The sequence below is a fragment of the Stomoxys calcitrans genome, chromosome 5 (genome assembly GCF_963082655.1).
Source record: "Stomoxys calcitrans chromosome 5, idStoCalc2.1, whole genome shotgun sequence".
In the NCBI taxonomy this organism is placed as follows: Eukaryota; Metazoa; Arthropoda; class Insecta; order Diptera; family Muscidae; genus Stomoxys; species Stomoxys calcitrans.
Window position 1 is genome coordinate 120,280,214 of NC_081556.1, and position 20,787 is coordinate 120,301,000.

At 40.2% G+C, this 20,787-nt stretch overlaps 1 protein-coding gene across 1 annotated transcript; it reads right to left on the reverse strand.

Annotated features, from left to right (window-relative positions):
* Nucleotides 1–14,746: 14,746 nt before the first annotated feature.
* Nucleotides 14,747–20,555, reverse strand: LOC106087081 (uncharacterized). Its single transcript, XM_013251988.2, has 2 exons — nucleotides 19,974–20,555; nucleotides 14,747–16,030 (listed from the first exon to the last, which is right to left on the reverse strand). The coding sequence occupies exons 1-2, from the start codon at nucleotides 20,013–20,015 to the stop codon at nucleotides 14,966–14,968; spliced, it is 1,107 nt and encodes a 368-aa protein (XP_013107442.2). The 5' UTR covers nucleotides 20,016–20,555; the 3' UTR covers nucleotides 14,747–14,965.
* Between the last annotated feature and the right edge of the window lie 232 nt (nucleotides 20,556–20,787).

Below are 20,787 nucleotides of genomic sequence, written 5' to 3' on the forward strand. Positions count from 1 at the left end.
CTTCCAGCGACCTGAAGAATCTCCAGCGGCCATTAGTAGTTCAGCTGATAAACTATTGGATTGCCTTGCCCTCGTCATCAGGACTTCTCGGTAGTTGCGGGGATAAGGAAACCCCTGCTTATCACCTCTACTATTACATTCAAATAGCTGTGAAAAATGTTCTTTCCGTTTCCTTATCTGTGTCTGTCACCAGATTTTATTCTTTGTCTTTGTATTGGGATGTGCATGTCTGAAAGCTATCGGTTTAATGCTTAATTCTATTGAGACATACTGATATCGAGTGCATCAGAGTAGACCCCCAATCCAGTCCCTGACTCCATCTTGGAGCCATCCTTCTCAAGTATACCAGTCGTCCCTCTCAGGAAATCGAATCGCGAATGCCCTCACTCTAGTCGGCGCTGGCGCCATGTAGTCGGAGATTCTCCTCAGTCTACTCCGCATCCATAACACCCAGAATCGGACTGTGGCCGCAACCATCCTCCTTCAGCATGCCGAGCTCCCTCAGCCTAAGCGGGACCCTGGCGGCGCAGTTCCAAATATAGGCCCCAATGGGCTGCAAATCCAGGCCTGCCTTCGGTGCGGATGTCAGTGCCCCTGTGATCCCGACGCAGGTCAGTCTCTGGACCTCTGGTCTCACGATGGCCGTTTACATCCAATAAATCATCTTGGAAGTTACCCTTACTTCCTAACGAAAATCCTCCTGCAGGAGTAGAAAGCGCACAGTTCCTTACGGCTTCTTTCCTCCGTGTTTCTCTTCCAGGATAGTTTCGAATCGAGGACTATGCCTAGGTACTTCGCCTCCTTCGACAGCCGCAGGGTTACCCCGTCCAAGGACGGGAGTCTGAACTCGGGTATCTTATATATACGCGTGAAGAGCACCAGCTCCGTCTTCCCAGGGCTGGACCTCAACCCATTTCTGGTAGCCCACCGCGACAACTCCCTCAGTGACCATTCCATGGTCTTGCTTATCGTCGACAGAAACTTGGTTTGGACCAGCAGCATGATGTAGTCCGCATAAACGATAATCCTCGTGTCGTCCCCATCGAGATCCATCAGAATTTCATTAATCACGGGGTTCCATAGCCCGCCTTCTGACCACACATTAGTTCGCATTAATAATCCTGCCATAAAGCAAATTATTAGTCCACTGGGAGATTAAGGGATGAATCCCCGTGCAGTCCAGTGTGGCGACTATCGCCCCTATCTTCACATAATTGAAGGCCCCCTCAATATACAAGAAGGCTGCCAGAGTTTACTCCTTCTGTCGGAGAGATGTCTCGACCTCCTGTTTCACCTCGTGAAGGCCGTTTCCACCGACCTGCCTATGAGGAATGTGTGTTGTGTCCCACTGAAGTTTTCCGGCATCAGTCCCCCTCTCAGCTTCAGCTCAATCAGTCTTTCCAGTGTTTTCAGCAAAAACGATGACAGACTAATATGCCTATTATCCGTCGTCGTGGTTTATTCTTTCCGCCTTGGGCATAAAGACCACCTTGACTTCCCTCCATGCCCTCGGCATGTAGGACCATGCCAGGCTCGCTCGGAAGAACCGCTCAAGCCATGGCAGGGTGACTCCAAGGGACTGCTGCAGCACGAAAGCACGCTAACTTTCGAAGGAGTAAAGCTTGCGGCTTGAAATTTTGCACAGATACTTACTATTGATGTAGGATCGTTGGGGATTGCAAATGGACCATATCGGTTCAGATTTAGATATAGCTCCCATACAAAACCTATCTCCCGATTTGACTTCTTGAGCCCCTGGATGCCGCAATTTTTGTCCGATTTGGCTGAAATTTTGCATGTAGTGTTCTGTTGTGACTTTCAATAGCTGTGTTTAGTACGGTTCAAATCGGTCTATAGCCTGATATAGCTCCCATGTAAACCGATTTCCCGATTTGACTTCTTAAGGCCTTACAAGCCCCAATTTTTTCCGATTTTAAGCAGAATCCATGGTAGTGGGTTCCAAAGATTCGGCCCGCCCGAACTAAGCATGCCTTATTTTATTTTCGATTAAATTTTTAATTGAAAAAATGTTCGTATATGCTACGAGTGGAAACCATGATAGGTTAGGTTAAGTTAGGTAACAGTGGCAGTCCTTTACAGACTCACTTAGGCAATTTTAAGTACATTGTGATACCACAGTAGCGACAGACCAAGGCTTCTGGCGGGAATCGAACCCACGACTGGTAATCCAAGCACGTTACCGACTCGGCTAAGGTACGGTACCAAAATATGTCTAAAAATATCAGTACTTGGAAAATATGGAATAACTAGATGTGTACAAAATGAAGAAAAAGAGAAGAATGGTAAGAAAAAGTTAAAAAGTGAAGAAAAGTTAAGAAAAAAAATCGATGTATCGTTTTTAGGAAAACTGGAATTAATAATTCTCCTGTATGCTGATGAAACTTTTGATGTTTCGCATCTTAGATCTCTCGAATGCCTTTCATCTTTCATAACGTAATCAATTTGGTTTCTCCCTTCTTGATTGGAAAATAGTTAGGTGACCTTGTGAATATCACGATGTTGAAATCTAACACTGCACATTTTGTTCACGGACGAAGTCTATTAGCCTTACTTCATTATCAGACGTTCCCTGGAGAAACGTCAAGGATATTTTTCCTTCCTTTCTTGGTATTACAAGTCCTTAGTCCGATTTCAATGTCATGTGTGGGGCAGAGTTTTTATCTTTTTTCTAGACGCTCGTATAATAAGTTGTTGGTCTTTACGTCCGTCGAGGCATGGGTACAGATCAGCATATAGCTTTTATGCGAATTGTTGCTAGCCTCTCATTTGCCAAGTAAATATGGAAACAAGGCGATTAAGTCTCTGTTTAACCACAAATCATGTCGGCTATTGTACAACGTAGCACCTTTTGTAGATGTTCTGAAGCCTTTCCTTATCCATAAAACTTCCTGTAAGGTCACATATTACCGCTGATGTTATTGAAATCGGTTCAAACTTTAACAACATCGAATTTAACCTTCATTTACCTGTTTTAAGTTTTTAATGCCTGTTCGTCCACCTCCCAAGCATTCAATAAAAAAGAAACCTAATTTAGTTTCTATCAGATCAATTTATTCGGATTATTTTTGTTTTCTGCATTACCAAAAGTCCACAATTAATCATAAAACAATCTCGTCTTGGCCTCTTGATAAGTTACACAACAAAAAAACTGTAGCAACAATGCTAACAACAATAAGTGAATCATAGCTACTCTCATTGAACACAATTAAGACTCAACGACAACCATGTCAACAAAATCTAAAAACTCAAAGATTCCCGTGTGAGCCAAAAAAGCAATGAACGAGCCAAAAGCAACCAAAACATCAAAACTCACCCTTGTTTGTATTTGCCAGCGACCAGAAGAGATGATGCACTGCACAGCAAAGGCGATTTAAGCGATTTTAGTTCCCAGCCAACCAACCAACCACCCACCTAAAACAACAACCAAGGAAATCAAATAAAAATCATAGAACAACAGCAACAACAACGAGAAGCATAACGTTAGCGGTAATGGTAAACAGTGAAAAGGATAAATTTGTGTTGTGTGTGTGTTAGTCTCTCTCTCCACGGCCTAGGCAGGACGTGGGAAATGCACTACGAAGACATTTCTCACGCATGTTTGACACGTGCTACGCCAACAAAGCTAAGCGAACTTTTAATGCAACCAAAATTGGAAATGGAGAACCTTTTGATGTGTACGGCCGTACAATGACGATGTTGATGATGACGAGGACAACGAATACTACTACTACAATACTATGTACTCCTTAGAGTATATTTTTTGAGTATGTGTGTGGACAGGCCAGGATTGGATGATAGCCTTGAATGAATGAATGAATAAATGTAAAGCTTACAAAAGACAAATATGAGAAATACAAGTACCATAAACAATTTACAAGCATGTAGTACAGTGACCCAAAGTGATCAAAGGTGGAAGCTTTTCAATAAAAGAAATAAACAGAAATTAGTAAAGAGAATATAAATTCGTTAAGGTTATGGAACGTTCATCAAGGTTATGGAACGATTTGGTCCAGGCTTGGGTTGGATGTTGAAGCCCATAAAAGAAGTCATTGTGCGAAATTTCAGCCAAGAAGTAAAATCGGGAGATCATTTTATATGGGATCTTTATCAGGTTATGTTCCAATGCAGACATATTTTTGAAGTATGTTGAATGTCATAGAAGTCGACAAATCAGACAAGTTCTGCGCCCTCTAGAGGCTAAAGAAGTGCAATCGGGAGATCGGTTTATATGGGAGCTATTTCAGGTTTTAGGCCGATTTAGACCATAGATCGCACGTATATTGGGGGCCATAGGAGAAGTTATTGAGAAAAATTTTGTCCCAATCGGACAAGAATTGCATCCTATAGGGACTCAAGAAGTAGAATCGAGACATCGGTTTATATGGTAGCAATATCAGGTTATGAACCTATTCAGACCACATTTGTCACCTACGTTGAAGGTAATAGCAAAAACCGTTGTGCAAAATGTCAGCCAAATCGGATAATTGTGTTTAAATCAAACAAGAACTGCGCCCTCTAGGGGCTAAAGAAGTGCAATCGGGAGATCGATTTATATGGGAGTTATGTCAGGTTTCAGATTGATTTAGACCATACTTTGCTCGCATATTGGAAGCCATAAGAGAAGTTATTGAGCAAAATGTCATCTTAATCGGATGAGAATGGAGGTCTATAGGCGCGCAAAAAGTAAAATCGAGAGATCGGTTTATATGGGAGCAATATCAAGTTATGAACCGTTGCGCAAAATTTTAGCCAAATCAAACAAGAACCGCGCCCTCAAGGGCTCAAAAAGTTCAATCGGGAGGTTTACATGGGAGCTATATCAGTTTCTAAACCGATTCAGGCCAAACTTTGCACGTATGTTGGACGTCATAGGAGATGCCATTGTGCTAAATTGTAGTCACATCGGATACGAATTGAGCCCTCCAGAGGCCCAAGAAGTATAATCGGGAGATCTGTTTATATGGGAGCTATATCAAGTTTTGAACTGATTCGAGCAATACGTGACATAACTGTTACAGATTGTGTAGAATGGTACTGTCGTGAAAATAGGATACCTAATTTTTTGATATCTGAAGGGGGCCGGATCCTCCCCCTTACTCTAACTGTTAAAACAACCACATCTCGAAGATGAATGAACCGATTTAAGCGAATTTTTGTTTGCACCCTTCCAGTAACCTAAAAACAAATATTGAGTATCCAAGTTTGGAGTATCTCGCCGAAAAGCTATTACGACCTACCACGACAATATGGGATTCAAATGATAGATATTTGAGAGTAGTAAACAAATATGATGTCCAATTATATGGCCAAAAGTTTGGGGGCCCCAACCCAAAACTGACATATTTACCGACCATGGTAATATGGGGCTCAAATAAAAGGTATTTTGTGTTTGTTTGTCAGTTTGTTTGTGTGTTCCTTATAGACTCAAAAAACGGCTGAACCGATTCTCATGAAATTTTCATTGATGGTGCATAATGATCCCGTGGTGAAATTGGGTACTACATTTGTTGATATTTGAAGGGGGAGCGGACCCTCCCCGTTACCCTAATTTTCAGAAACGCCAGAGCTCTATGATGGGTGGTGCGATTTAAGCTAAATTTTGTATGCTCTCTTATAGTAACTTAAAAGTAAACATTTGGTATCCAAATTTCGGATGGGGACCAGCCTCACCCCAAAAACCTAAAAATATATATTTAGACCTATCACGACAATATGGGATTCAAATGAAACGTACTCAGGATAAGAAAACGTATCTGATATCCAATTGTCGGACCAAAAGTTAAGGGGACCACCCCAACCCCCAAACCGGACATATTTACCGACCATGAAAGGTATTTGCGAGTAGAATACGAATCTGATATCCAAATGTGGAACCAAGTTTCTGGAGGTCCACCCCTTCCCCAAAACACCCCCCAAACAGAACTTATTCACTGACCATGGCAATATGGGGCTTAAATCAAAGGTATTTGAGTATAGAATACGAATCTGATATTCAAATGTGGGGCTAAGTCTTTGGGCAGCCATCCCTCCCAAAAACACCCCCCAAAGGGGACAAATTTACGACCATAGAAATATGGGGTTCAAATAAAAAGTCTTTGGGAGTAAAGCACGAATTTGATAACAATATTCGAGAAAAAGTATCTATGGGACGAATTTGTTGACCATTCCAATATGGGGTTGTAATAAGAGGTATTTTAGAGTAGAACATGAATCTGATATATATTTCAAAGGCCTAGTTACGTAATGCCCGACCCATCCCCCAAAACACCCCCAAACCGGTCAAAAGTTAAGGGGACCACCCCAACCCCCAAACCGGACATATTTACCGACCATGAAAGGTATTTGCGAGTAGAATACGAATCTGATATCCAAATGTGGAACCAAGTTTCTGGAGGTCCACCCCTTCCCCAAAACACCCCCCAAACAGAACTTATTCACTGACCATGGCAATATGGGGCTTAAATCAAAGGTATTTGAGTATAGAATACGAATCTGATATTCAAATGTGGGGCTAAGTCTTTGGGCAGCCATCCCTCCCAAAAACACCCCCCAAAGGGGACAAATTTACGACCATAGAAATATGGGGTTCAAATAAAAAGTCTTTGGGAGTAAAGCACGAATTTGATAACAATATTCGAGAAAAAGTATCTATGGGACGAATTTGTTGACCATTCCAATATGGGGTTGTAATAAGAGGTATTTTAGAGTAGAACATGAATCTGATATATATTTTAAAGGCCTAGTTACGTAATGCCCGACCCATCCCCCAAAACACCCCCAAACCGGTCATGTTTGCCGACTAAGGAAATATGGAGACGTCCCACCCCCATAACAACCCCAAATAGAACGTATTTGCTTACCATGACAATTTGGGTCTTAAAGGGAGTGGATCTCGATATTAGTAGTTTTTAGGGCCTATACCCAAAACTGGACATATTTGTTGACTTTTGCAGTAAGAGGTTTAAATAAAAAGTATTTGAGATTGGAGAACGAATTTGATATCCAATTTTGAGGCCAATGGGAATGTATGAAATAAATGATATTTGAGAGAAGAGCACGATGTTAATATATTTTCAGGGCTAAGTTTTTGGTGGACCTCATGACAATATCGCGCTGAAATAAAAACTTTTAAGAATGGAGTATATCTAACACCAAAACGTTAATGACCCTAAACCCTCAGAGCGATTTCATAGACCTATAAAGGTCATATGGGATTTAGATAAACGCATTTATATTGTTATACTGTTAGTCAAGCGATATACATATACTCTTTTCATAGCATGGTATTTCACTAAAAGCTCTTTAATTGTCAAAAATAGTTATTTCAAGGATATTTTGTTCCATATAGAGGAAAAGAGGGCGCGGCGGAGCGGGCCCGGTTCAGCTAGTTCAATAAAAATAAAATATCGACTAAATTTTCTATAAAAATAAAATATCGACTAAATTTTCTATAAAAATAAAATTTCGATGTAATTTTCTGTAAAATAAAATTTCTTTTTCCAGTTTTTTTTCTGCCTGTTCATTTCTCAATGTATGTAGCTCCTATAAAAACCGATATCCCGATTCGACTTCTTGAACTTCTGGAGGGCGCTGAGTTGGCTGAAATTTAGTATAGGGTGTTTTCTAATGGTCACCGTAGCGCAGAGGTTAGCATGACGCAAAACGCATGGGTTCGAACCCTGGCGAGACCTTAAAAAAAATTTTCAGCAGTGGTTTTCCCCTACTAATGCTGGCAACATTAGTGAGGTACTATGCCATGTAAAACTTCTCTCCAAAGAGGCGTAGCAGTGTGGCACGCCGTTCGGTCTCGGATATAAAAAGGAGGCCCCTTATCATTGAGCTTAAAACTTGAATCGGACTGCACTCATTGATATGTGAGAAGTTTGCCCCTGTTCCTTAGTGGAATGTTCACGGACAAAATTTGCAATTTTGGTTTTCTAATGTCTTCCAACGCCCATGCTTATAACGGTCTAAATTGGTTTTTAACCTTACATAAACATATCTCACAATTTGACTTGTTGAGCCCCTAGAAGGCCCACTTTTTAACCTTTTTGGCTAGAATTTTCGACTTCGATTATGATTTTTAACATATGTGCGATTTGGCTTAAATTTTGCACGCGGTATTTTGTCATTACTGCCAACATCCATGCTGAGCCTACAGATGGCGTTACAATTTTGTACGATAACTTAGGTTAGGCTAGGTTGAAAAGAGGGTGCGGATTTTAATCCGCCCCATGCCACAATAGACATACACCTAAGCCAGTAATCGGCTTGTTGTGCGCTCTAAAAACTAAAAAGTAATCTCGAATAAGAAAATTTAAGTCAGTAATTCCGTTCTGCTTACAAAATCCCTAATTGTTTTCCATACCACGCCCCTTAGTTGATTTATGTCTGGTATTGTGTCCCCACCTAAGTGCCGGTGTCTTTTAGCCGCGAAAGCCGGACAATGATATAAGATAATTTCTAATGGCTCATCCTCTTTTTCTCCACATACCTTACACTTGCTATCATTTGCCGCACCGAGCTCTGACTTTCGGTAATATTCCAAATCGGTCCATTATCTGATATAACTTGAATTTACTCTTTGAAACGTGAAGTGTTTACCTAATGGCAAGGTGGTGCTAAAAATGTTTCAAAGAAAAAATGTCATGAAAGTCGATGTGTGGTGAATTTTACACCAGCACAAGTATCACTCCGCACATATTGCCCTTACAACAACCAAAACTCATCGGTCTAACCAACACAATAAAATGAGAGAACTGGATCGCAAAATTGACAAAGGCGGGAGTTGTCAACCAAAAATGGGTAAAGGGTGTAAATTTACCACCACGTAGCCAGTTAAAGGTTTAATTGTTGGTTTTACTAGCACTTTCCAATTTTCCCCTCTGAGCCACTGTAACTTATGCATGCTTCTTATGTTTATACGAAGATACATATAATATTAATGGATACATGTGTAGCTAAACAGAGTAACAAAAATATTGTTTATAATTTCCTTACTGCAACGACGACATCCATCCCCCCAAGTCATCATTTCAGTCTGTCCCATCCACGTGTCCATATCAATAGATTTTAGTTACGAGTGCTTTTGTTGTTCTCTTCTATTTCGTCATTTTTTGAGGGGGTATATGTTGGCCACCATTTTTTCTTCTTTTGATGATTTTTGTTTTGCTTGTTTCTTTTTCAAAGGAAATAATTATTATTATTTTTGAAAATGTTTTACGAGCATTTTCAATAATACGTACATACTTGGAAAATGTTACTCTATGTGTAGTTTTTATGTGAATTTCTAATTAGTAACATAAGAAATGGTACAACTTAATGGGGTTCGGGGCGTTGAATAAGTCTTAGAACGAAGACAAGGGAAGAAATGGAATTGATTAGCAGCAACAACCCCTTTGGGAAACGACTTTTGATATAATTTCTTAAAATGAGTTAAAATGAGCACAAAAAATAATAAACTTTTTTAAAAATTTATTTAATATATTTATCTGTTGTGGCACCAATATAAAAACGGTGAAGTTATAGTTGTCACTGATCAGCATTTGTTTAAAGGTACGGCGTGGTTCCATCTTATAATCAAGTGCCGATTAAGGTCTTTGTTTTACTTTATTAGGCTATGACAGAACATTTGTACCATTAGCCGTGATTAGAATAGATTCATCTGCATCTTGTATAATCTTCTCCAATAGGATATTAAAGGGATAACACAATAAGCTGTATCCTTGTCTAAAATCTCATTTGGTATTGATTGGTACTACGAGATTCCTTCCTATTCTTACTCAAAAAGCATCATACCGCAGAATCTTATTAATTTCGAAGGTGTACCAAATTCAGAAATGGCTTGAAATACCTGAAATAATTATAGCGCTATCGATAGCGGATTTGTAGGCTACAAAGAGAAAGTAAGTATTGATCTATCCTCCTAGTGTTTTTTTCCATGATTTGGAGCAATGTGAATATGTGGTCCATGATGGATTTGCCAGGTATAAAACTGGACCCAATTATCTCGTTGACTTCAGAGATTTGCAATGGGGAGACTTATTCCTCTGTAATTGGCACATTCCGTCTTGACTTCTTTGTTGTGTACTGAACATAGTATGCTGAGGTTCCAACCATCGGGTATACGTTCTTCTAGTCGTATCGCGGAGATGAGTTTATGCAAACGCCTTATCAGCGTGTCGCCTCCGGTCTTAAATAGTTCAGCAGGCAACCCATTGGCTCCAGCTGCCTTGTTGTTCTTCAGTCGGGTGATTGACCATCGTAAGGGGATGGTTCTTCGATGGTTCCTCCTCGCCGCCATTATGGGACACTAGCAGATGGGAGAAATATTCTGTCAATTTCCCAAACACATTGTCTGCATCAATTATCAGATTCCCTTCTTTGTCTTTGCAGAAGAACGTGCTAGCTAACGGTTTTATGTTAGACTCCTTGGTAACATTTTTAGACTTCATTCAGACTCATGTACACCACAATTCGCTCACACTCACGCCTTTATTATTTCCTTTCTATACTAACTTCTTCATCCCGTTGGTAACACATCGAAATATTGATCTTAGACCCAACAATGTATTTATATTCTTCATCGCCTTGTCTCCCTAAGTCGATTGATCCATGTCCGTCCATCTGTCCGTCCGTCAGTCGCTAACTTTCGAGTGAATGAAGTTAGCCGCTTGAAATTTTGCACAAATACTTAGTGTAGGTCTGTTGGGATTGGCAAGGAACCATATCGGTCCATGTTTTGATATAGCTGCCATATTAAACCGATCTTGGATTTTGACTTCTTGAGCCTCCAAAGGGCGCAATTCTTTTCCGATTTGACTAAAATCGCTCGCTTAGCCTGATATTGCTCCCATATAAACCGATCTCGGATTTTGACTTCTTGAGTCTCTAGAGGGCGCTATTATTATCCGATTTGGGTGAAATTTTGCATGAGGTATGTTGCAGCAAATATGCCAAGTATGGCCTAAATCAGTTCATTACATGATATAGCTCCCATATAAATCGTTTTACCGATTTTACTTCCCCTACTTCCGATTTAGCTGAAATTTAGCAGAATAATTTCTAATACGGTCTCCAACATCCAAAGCAAATATGATACGGATCGGTTTAATATCGGCTAAAGCTCCAATAGCACAGCAATTTTTTTCATTATCCTTTTTTTGGCCTATAAAGAGAGACAAAGAACTGTACCAATGTGATACATGGTGGATGGTACATAAGATTCAGCCCGGCCGAACTTGGCTAAATTCGAAAAGGGGATATATCGGACTATATCTGGATACAGCTCCTATAAAGACCGATCGACCGATTTAAGATACTAGGCCCATAAAAGCCGAATTTATTGCCTGTTTTCATTGATATTTTGCACAGTGCCCTCTACATCCGTGCCTAGTATGGTGTAGATCCAACTATATCTTAATAACTCCCCCAAATCGACCGATTTAAGCCCATAAAAACTAAATTACGCTAAAATTTGGCACACTAACTTGTGTTAATATTCCCGACATTCTTGCCAAATATTATCCTGATCGGTCTATAAGGTGAATATATTTGTATTGATTTAATGACAAAAATGTGTGAAATTAATCTAAATTTTAGAATCCATTCACTTTTACTCGATATGACCACACTCCCGTTACAACTCACTGCAAATGGAAAATTGCTTGTGGTGGCCGTTCGTAGGTTCAAATTCTAATACGTGCGCTCGTAGTACTCATAGCTCTACTCAAGCCAAGACAATATGTCCCTTGTACCATTTGTAATGTTCTAATGTTGTGCTTCCTCTCCAACATAATACCAGGTCAACATACAGAATCCCGTGAACCATCTTGGGATTCAGTAACATTTTCAATCCTATGGCACTTTTGCATAGTGAACAATATCTAGGAACTTTATTCGTACCTTCCTGTATATGATATTTCCAATTTAATTTCCTGTTTGTAATCATTCCCAGTTGTTTTGTCTAGGTATGAAAGGTCCTCCTTTTGACAGATATTAATGTTCCTAATGAACAGGCATATCTGCGCCGTCTCAACGATTAGACCCCGGCTCAAGTCCAAGTCCCCCTCCTACGAGAATTTTTGAAAACCTTCATCTCCATTGCAGTATACCATACTACCGATGTGTATGTCAAAATCGGTTTGATCACACTTTCATTGGCCCAGATGACCACTTTGGAATTCTGCTACTACATTTAGCCCATGGCTCTACTGTATAGTGACCAACATCTATGAGCATTCTCCTCAAGTCTCTCAATGTGGTACTTTCAGTTCAGTTTTTCGTCCAGATCACATTCGGGTACATAAGTCGTTTCGATTTTAATCGTTCTGTCTGCGAACGAAAGGTTCTAGTATAGACCTATTTTTCTTGTGCTTGTGAACAGGTATATCTCCGATTTCACAGGGCTACCGTTTAGACTTTGGCCCAAGACCCTCTCAACGAAAACACACGCAAACCTTTCTTAAACCTGATCCACCACACTACCGATGTAAATGACAGAAAATTTTTAATAGGTAATATTTTTTTATGAAAAACTTTGAGACTTTGTTTACGATAAAATTGCAAGAATTTGTGAGGAATACAAAAGATGGATATTTGTTTATGGCACAAAATATAGTCAAACATCGTTGTAAAATTACAAGACGATTTAATGATTTCCGTGTGTGTTTGTCATTCCGTCTGCCAGTTGTTATCACGCTAGAGCCTTTACCAATTGACATATTGAGTTGCAATTCTGACATACATACCAATCTGCCTATTTAGGGTTTTAAGCTCTTAAGCCCCTAACAGACGCAGTTATTGCCCGATTTCGCTGAAACTTTAGGGCCTTGAGCCCATGAAAAAATGATTTTTTGATACCCATGCCGAGGTCGGATCATATTTGAATATAGCTGCTGATTTCCCGATTTAAGATCTTGAGCCTATTCTTTTTGAGCATAATGCCGCCTCTTGCCGAATGCCGGGCTCAATCTCTACCGGCTAAAATCCCACCTTATCTCTCGGGATATGTAAACCACTTCTGCATCGCTCTCTTATTACTTCTAGGTGGATCCCTCTTGTAGCACTAACGTCATACATCTAAGTGTTCCTAAGTCCAGGTGTCCTCTCCATATAGCATTGATGTAGCGTTAAGGTCTCTTTTCTTTGACCTGAGTATCTCTTCGAAAACAGTTGTCACAGTTCTTCAGCTATCCTCTTTGCTGCACATCTTCGTTGCTAGGTTTTCCGCTCTTATTTCACCAATCGTGTTGCGCCAGCGTTGACAACGGACGACTATGTGGTCTACATCATCCACCACCTCTTCTTTTTCGTAGATACAGAAAGGTTAGCTGCATTATCCCATTCTGTGTGGGTACTTGCGGAAGTATCCGCTTCCTGATATTACTTGCGTCAAATAAATGTTTACGTCACCTTTCTTTCTATCGATTTATTGTCGTATATCGGAGATGAGCTGAAAGGTCCATTTGCCTCGCGTGTCAATATTCCATCTTGACTGCCAAATGTGTCTTATCGTGTCTTGTCGAATATCTTCCAATATGGACTCCTGTTGGGGTCAGTTAGTTTGGCTTCAAATATTTTGCATCCGTTCTAGGAATGTAGGCCGGCAATGAAGAGAACTGCGGGGTCAGCCTCTGTTCGCTAAGATAACGTAACTCTTAGAGTGGCCGTCCTCTGTACCGTAAGCAGCGCCTTAGTCCTGCATCTGGTTTATAGGGCTTTGCCCCAAATCTCGCTTCCGTATAAAATAATACTATTGCAAGCTTCCATCATTAGCTTGCGCCTGCGTGGTAGAAGTCCTCCAATGTTCGTCATTAATCACCCTAATTGGGCCGTTATCTTCGCCGCGTACTGCGTCTGGGCTGTAAACGTCAGTTTGGTGTCGAGTCGTACCCTCAGGTATTTCACTTGCCCTCTGGTAGCTAAGACGACGTCCTCGTTCCGCATATCTACCTCTGTGGAGATGTGTTTCCTCGACTGAGCTACTCCTGCGCTCAGTCTTTTGCATTGCCAGCTGTAGCCCGTGGGATTCCAACCAAGATCTAGTCTTGATCGTAACCTGCTGTAATCTTCGTTGCGTCTCGTCCACATTCCTTGCTGTGATAACAGCGGCAATGTCGTCTGCTTATCCGACCATAAATGTGTTTACTGGCATCTTCATCTTCAGTATGCCGTCATAGCTATCGTTCCAGAAGTTGGGCCCAAGTATAGAACCTTGTGCAGCGCCTCCCCATACCTTCGGTGGATGTGTAGAGGGCACCAGATCTCTCAGATAACTTTTCATGATCCTCATCAGATACTCCGGCACTTTAAAGTCCATTTTCATGGCCCACAATACGTCCACCTGAGGCTGTTAAAGGCGTTCTTGACGTCCAGCGTTGCCTATAGGATAATGGGTCTGCTACGAGGGTTATTCCGTTGGCCTGCTTCCACAACCTCAACTGTGTCCATTAGGGACCCCTACGTCCTATCGAGCCCATAGAAGACGCATTTTCAACCGATTTCGCAGAATTTTATTACAGTGTGTTGTATTATACCCTAAAAATACTTGTTATTATACGATTTGATAAAAATTTTGAATAGTGAGTATTTTTGGTATCCTCATCTGATTTGGGCATTGACATTAATTTTGTCTCAAATTAAGTCGTTTTTACCTGATCATTGTGATTGCTTCCAATTAAAAAAATCCTTGTACCATTTTTTTCCTTGGGTAATAATTGTAATATTGCATAATTAAGTAGTTTTTATTCCAAACAGGGCGTTTAGTAGGAATCTTGTGCAGAATATAAATGTACATATCTATATGATTAGTTAGGCATAATGATAACTTTTTAAGGGCACTTTATATAAAATGTATGCGACAATCATCATAACATCTTAGATGATCCTTCTCCTCCTCGTTCTCATCCTGCTCTTTCTCCACCATGGCATTCTGCTTATCACATCATTCCACATCTAACCAGGTCTCAAGTGTTGTGGAGCTTGAACGTAAACTTGATTTTGCAGGCGAGTCATTGGCATTGAGATCGAAAGTGGGAAAATCATCATCATCCTCCAGGGAATTGCCATTGATGTCCCATTTAACCACCGGTGTCAATTTGTAAAAATAATCTCTCTCCTCGCCAATATAAAGCTGATGGTAGTTGCCATCGGTGATACAACCTAAACTAACATTGAGTGGTGGAAGCAAATGATTTGATTGTTGTTGATTATGGAATTGTGGTTGATCCTGCTCCCGATAATCCTCATCTACATCATGGATATAGAGTTTGTTGTGTATTTCAAGGCCTCTGGTGTGGATAAAATCGCTTTCATTTCTCTCTGTTTGTGGACAGTTTGGGTTGATACTGCCATTGCCGCAGTAGGTATTTGTAATGGTGTTGTTGGTGGTATTCAAAATATTCTCCTTATCGTCGGCATCATCTTCATCGTTTGTTATGTAATTGTCTAGGCTACAGGTGGACGGTGTGTGTCTTAGATATCGCACATCTTCTTTGTACTTGACTTTTTCGAAAACAACCTCAATTTTGGGACTCTCATCATCATTTAGATACTCATCGTTTATGAAAGAGGTGGGCCTTTTGCATTTGGTCTCCTCTCCCTCCTCCTCCGATTCCTTCTCCTCTTCTATGGTGTTGCGACTAAATTGAGGATCATAGGGTACAACTTCAGAGGCGGTATCACTGCGTAATTGTTGCAATCTTCGAAATTCATAACCATCGGCGGTAAGGAATAGTTTAGAGGTTAAACTTTGTAGGACGGGCTTCTCGCCATTCAATTCTTCAAAATGTATGGCTAATTTCTTTTTTACATTCTCCTTGGAGATATCCTCTTCATGGTCATCCTTTTTGGGATTTTTATAACACGATGATCTCTTTTTTGGTGTAATTTGCACATTTTGATTGACATCCTTCTCTCTTGCCTCTAATGATATGTCCACATCGTTTGGAATCTCCTCTTCTTCCAAGCGTTTTAGGAAAATTTGTTTGTTTGATAATTTGCGCATTAACTGCAAATGAAAAAGAAAGAGAATGAAGATCAGCATAGGGATAAGGATAGCTGTTTTAAAGATTGGCCAAAGAAAATTTTGTGTTATTAATTTTGCTTTTATTGCAGTGAATCTCAATTTCGGTAATTATGGATCACCTTTCAATTGGAACAATTGGAACACCTGGACAGTTCTTGCAGTAGCCCATTTTGTCCAACCAATTATTTAACACATTTTCCTAAACAGCAAATCGTTTACGAAGATGTCAAAGGTCAAATAGGACATATATAAAAAAGCAACCGCTGGACCATCCTTTAGTATAATGTTTTTTATACCCACTACCATAGGATAGGGGGTGTATTCATTTAGTCATTCCGACAACACATCGTAATATCTATTTCCGATCCTACAAAGTATTTATATTTCTGATCATCGTAAAATTCTTAGATGATTTAACAATGTCCGTGTGCCGGTCTGCTGTAATCATGCTACAGTCTTTAAAAATTTAAATATTGAGTTGACATTTTGCACAGACTCGTATTTCTTCTATACGCAGGTTAAGTTTATTAATGGGCCAAATCGGACTATATTTGGATATAGCTGTCATATAGACCGATCTGGCGATGTAGGGGTTTAAGCCCTTAAAACCGCATTTTTGTCCGATTTCGTTGAAATTTGAAACAGGATGTTGTACAAGGGCCCCCGATATTCAAACAGAATATGGCCCATATCGTACCATATTTACATATAGCTGCCATATAGACCGATATGCTGGTTTAGGGTGTTATGCCCGTAATAAACGCATTAACATCCTATTTCGATGAAAATAGAAACACAAGACATAGCTGTCATATAGACCAATCTGCTGATTTGGGTCTTAAGCCCATAAAAGCCGCAATTATTATACGGTTTCGCTGAAATTTTAAATAGTGAGTTGATTAAAGCCTCCCTATATTCGACTCAAATATGGTTCAGATCGGTCTATATTCAGATATAGCTGCCATATAGACCGATCTGCCCATTTAGAGTATTGAGCCCATAAAAGCTGCATTTATAACCCGGTTTCGCTGAAACTCAAAACAGTGAGTTGATTAAAGCCTCCCAATATCCGACTCAAATATGGTTCAGATGATCGGTAAAAACCGTTATCCGACTTAACGAGCTCCTTTGGCTAGGACAATACATGGCCCACTCTGGGTACGTAGGGCACATTCAAAAATCGCAAGTGTATAGACTATATCTGATGCGAAAACACTACTCCTGGATAACGTTTCTCAGGGAATACTCCAACGAACAACGGCACACCAGAAGTAGCCCCTATATTCATTCTGCAGTGCAGAGCCAGACAACAGAGTAAACTCCGGCAATTGTATAGACGATATCTGATGCGAAAACACTACTCCTGGATAACGTTTCTCAGGAAACACTCCAACGAACAACGAAACACCATAAGTGTAGCCCTCATATTCATTCTGCAGTGCAGAGCTAGACAAAAGAGTAAGCCCCGGCACGGGATAGCGATCAGCACCTCACGGGCCGGAATAATGTCACACAGTGCATGGTAGGTTAGGTTGGATTAGTTCAGATTTAAGTGGCAGTCTGCCATTAGATTCACTTAAACGATTTTGTCCTTTGCGATAGCACAGGAACAGGAGAAGGAAGATGCCTTCTAGTACCTACCGTTGAACAATTCAGTAGATTCAGCAAAGCGGTAGACCTCTCCAAGTCTAGGTTAGGCCACATGATTTGGAGTGTTACCAACACTTTTTTAGACTGATAGACCTTTTCAAGTCTAGATTAGGTGACATAATTTGGAATGCTCATAACCCATCTATCATTCGTTGCCCTTCGAGCCTTATTCTAAAGACTTAGCTCTCTTTTTCTTATTTAACCAACATGCAGGGTATGTGCTGGGGGATGTAGGGGAAAGAGGAAGTAGTGTTTATTCAGTTTGTATCGATAAAACAGCGCCAAGCTGCCTCTATTCCGACAGTGCTTACGGGAAACAATAGAGTTGGATACCCTACCATCGCCGATGAAAACCTTCGCTCTCCTCTGAACTCGGTCAAGTAGCACCAAGGAGGACTCCCGCCCATAAATGGGAGTTATATTCGATCTTAGGACTGAAGTAGGTTGTATAAATATTGAGAAGATCAGAGGAAGTGAAATATTTTTTGCACTGCTTAAGAAAGCTCAAGCACTTGAAACCTTCTTTGGAAACTTCGAATATATGTTTTGACCAACAGACATCACATTGTATCCTCATTTAAGATCATCAAAAGCGCCTGCTTGCTCAACATTAATATTGCCGATAGATAATGACGGTCGATGAATCGTTTATGCGAAAACATCGATGAATCGTTTATGGATAAAAACGATTCAACAACAGCCATCGGCGGTTCACCTTCGTTAAGATGGAAAATTACTTCAGGTGGCCGTTCATAGGCTCAAATTCTAGTACGTGAGTTCGGTTAAGTAAACACGATAGTTTTAGGAATTTGCGAATTGCTCAATTGGCAAATTTTCTCGTCATAGAACACGATGTTTGGAAATTCATCACCTCTCATGACATCTTAAGTCGTCAAGACATTTTAAGTCGATCTAGCCATGTACGTCCATATAAACCGATCTCCCGATTTGTCTTCTTGAGCTTCTAGAGGACGCAATTTTTATTCAATTTCGCTGAAATTTTGAATGCTGCGTTTTGTCATGATTTCGAACAACTATGTCAAATCAGCCTATAAAATGATAAATCTGCTATATAATCCGATCGGCAGATTAGACTTCTTGCAGATTAGAGTGCGCAATTCTTATCCGATTTAGATTTGCACGCGTCATTTTGGTATGATTTCCAACAACTGTGCCAAGTATGGTCTAAATCAGTCCATAACCTGATATAGCTTCCATATAACCGATCCCCCGATTTCCCTTCTTGAGTTTCTAGGGGGCGCAATTCGTATCCGATTTGTGTAGCCTTTTGCACGTTGCGTTTTGTTATGACTTCCAACAACTGCGCCAAGCATGGTGAAAATCGGACTGATTTAGCTTCCATACGTTATGCTAGGACTTACAACAACTGTGCCAAGTATGGTTTAAATCGTTTCATAAACTGATATAACAGCCGTATACACCGGTCTTTCAATTTGACTTCCTAAGTCTCTGGAAGGCGCAATTATTACTTGATTTGTCTGAAATGTTGAAGGTGATATTTTTCTGTGGGTTGTAATAGTCATGACAAGTACGGTCCATATCGAATATAAAGTCATTCACAGAACTTTGCACACGCGATCTATGGTGGGTATACAAGATTCAGCCAGCCGAACTCGCTTTTACTCATTTTATATTTTCGAGTAAGTTTTGGATAGATGTTCACTTTTCTTAAAGCCAAAAAATTAATTCAGCGGCAATAAGCCCCAATAATAAACACGTGGGCTCGTAAATGCCACAGACGCTCATAAAATAAATTACGTGCAAAAGTGTTTGAGTTAGTTTTTACTCAACTATGAACTTTTTCAAGAATTTGTTTCTGCTATTCATTTAATGTTTTAAAAAGACTTTTGATACATTTTGCTAAATATTTTAATAGCCAAAACACGTTGTTTGCCCCTATGGGCATACCAACAATGACACACAAACTGCTGTACTGCTCCTTATTTAGGAATTTGGTTTTGTTCACTGAAGTATACTCCAATTTATACCTTGGCCTGCATAGTGGCCATTAAATAACCGTTATATTTTACTGGCCGTACACACACACACTGCCACCTTCAAGGATAATTATTTTATAGAAACCTATCTCACAATCAATTTTATTGATTTTTGTTTCATATTTTCTAAAACAAAACACAACACAAAAGGTCTAGACAGCCTTTTTTGTTTTTTTAAAACGTCCATTTTTGCCATTTGCCACGAAAGTTGGCGTTGTTGTTGGTGTTGTTGTGGAGCTTGTGTAGAGGACACTTACCTTAATGCATGACTTCTTGGTACGTTTTAATAGATGAGACATTTTCGTGTCGTAGTATTTTTGAAATTTTATTTAAAATTCTCAAAGCCATTACCAGCCGAATATTTATGGAATTGGCCACTAATTTGGGTCTATGTTCTGTGCTGTCTGTTACGGTTAAAACACGCGTGTATGTGTGTATAAAAGAGTTCTTCCTTTAACTATTTTTAACATTTCACTGAGTGTAAAAAAAATGCCAACGGACCACCAGCCATTCGACCGACCGACCGAGTGAGTGTTGGCTCTTGTCTTGCCGTCTGACACCGTGAACCCCAAAAAAATGACTGCATTACCATGGCAAATGTAGTGGCCTACTGAGTGGGGGTCACGCTCTCCGTGCTGTTGGCCGTTGCCTTCGCCTCCAACGCTGTCGCAGCCTTCCTTGCCCCAGCTAAACGTTTAACAGCTTAACACCCATTCAGCCTTAATACAAAAAATGGGACAAAAGTCTGTTAGCTTTTGCTTCGATGGCTCCCTAAGCTACTGCTGCTGCTGCTAATGCCTTTGGTTAGGTTTTCGGACATTTTAGATTGAATACGAGGAATGAGGAGTAGTAGACTTTAGCTTCCTATGGCCCAAGTGCCAACACACATAAAATTCCAACAATATATGTACATTCATACACGATGTGTATTATAACAATAACTGCCACAAGCCACAATGTAGTCCTCGAATGTGGCATGTACGTGGTTGTTCTTAGAGTTTCCAAGCATTTAAGCATTTTTTTGGATATTGGAAATAGTTGCTAGACCAAATTATTATATGTTTTTTGGAT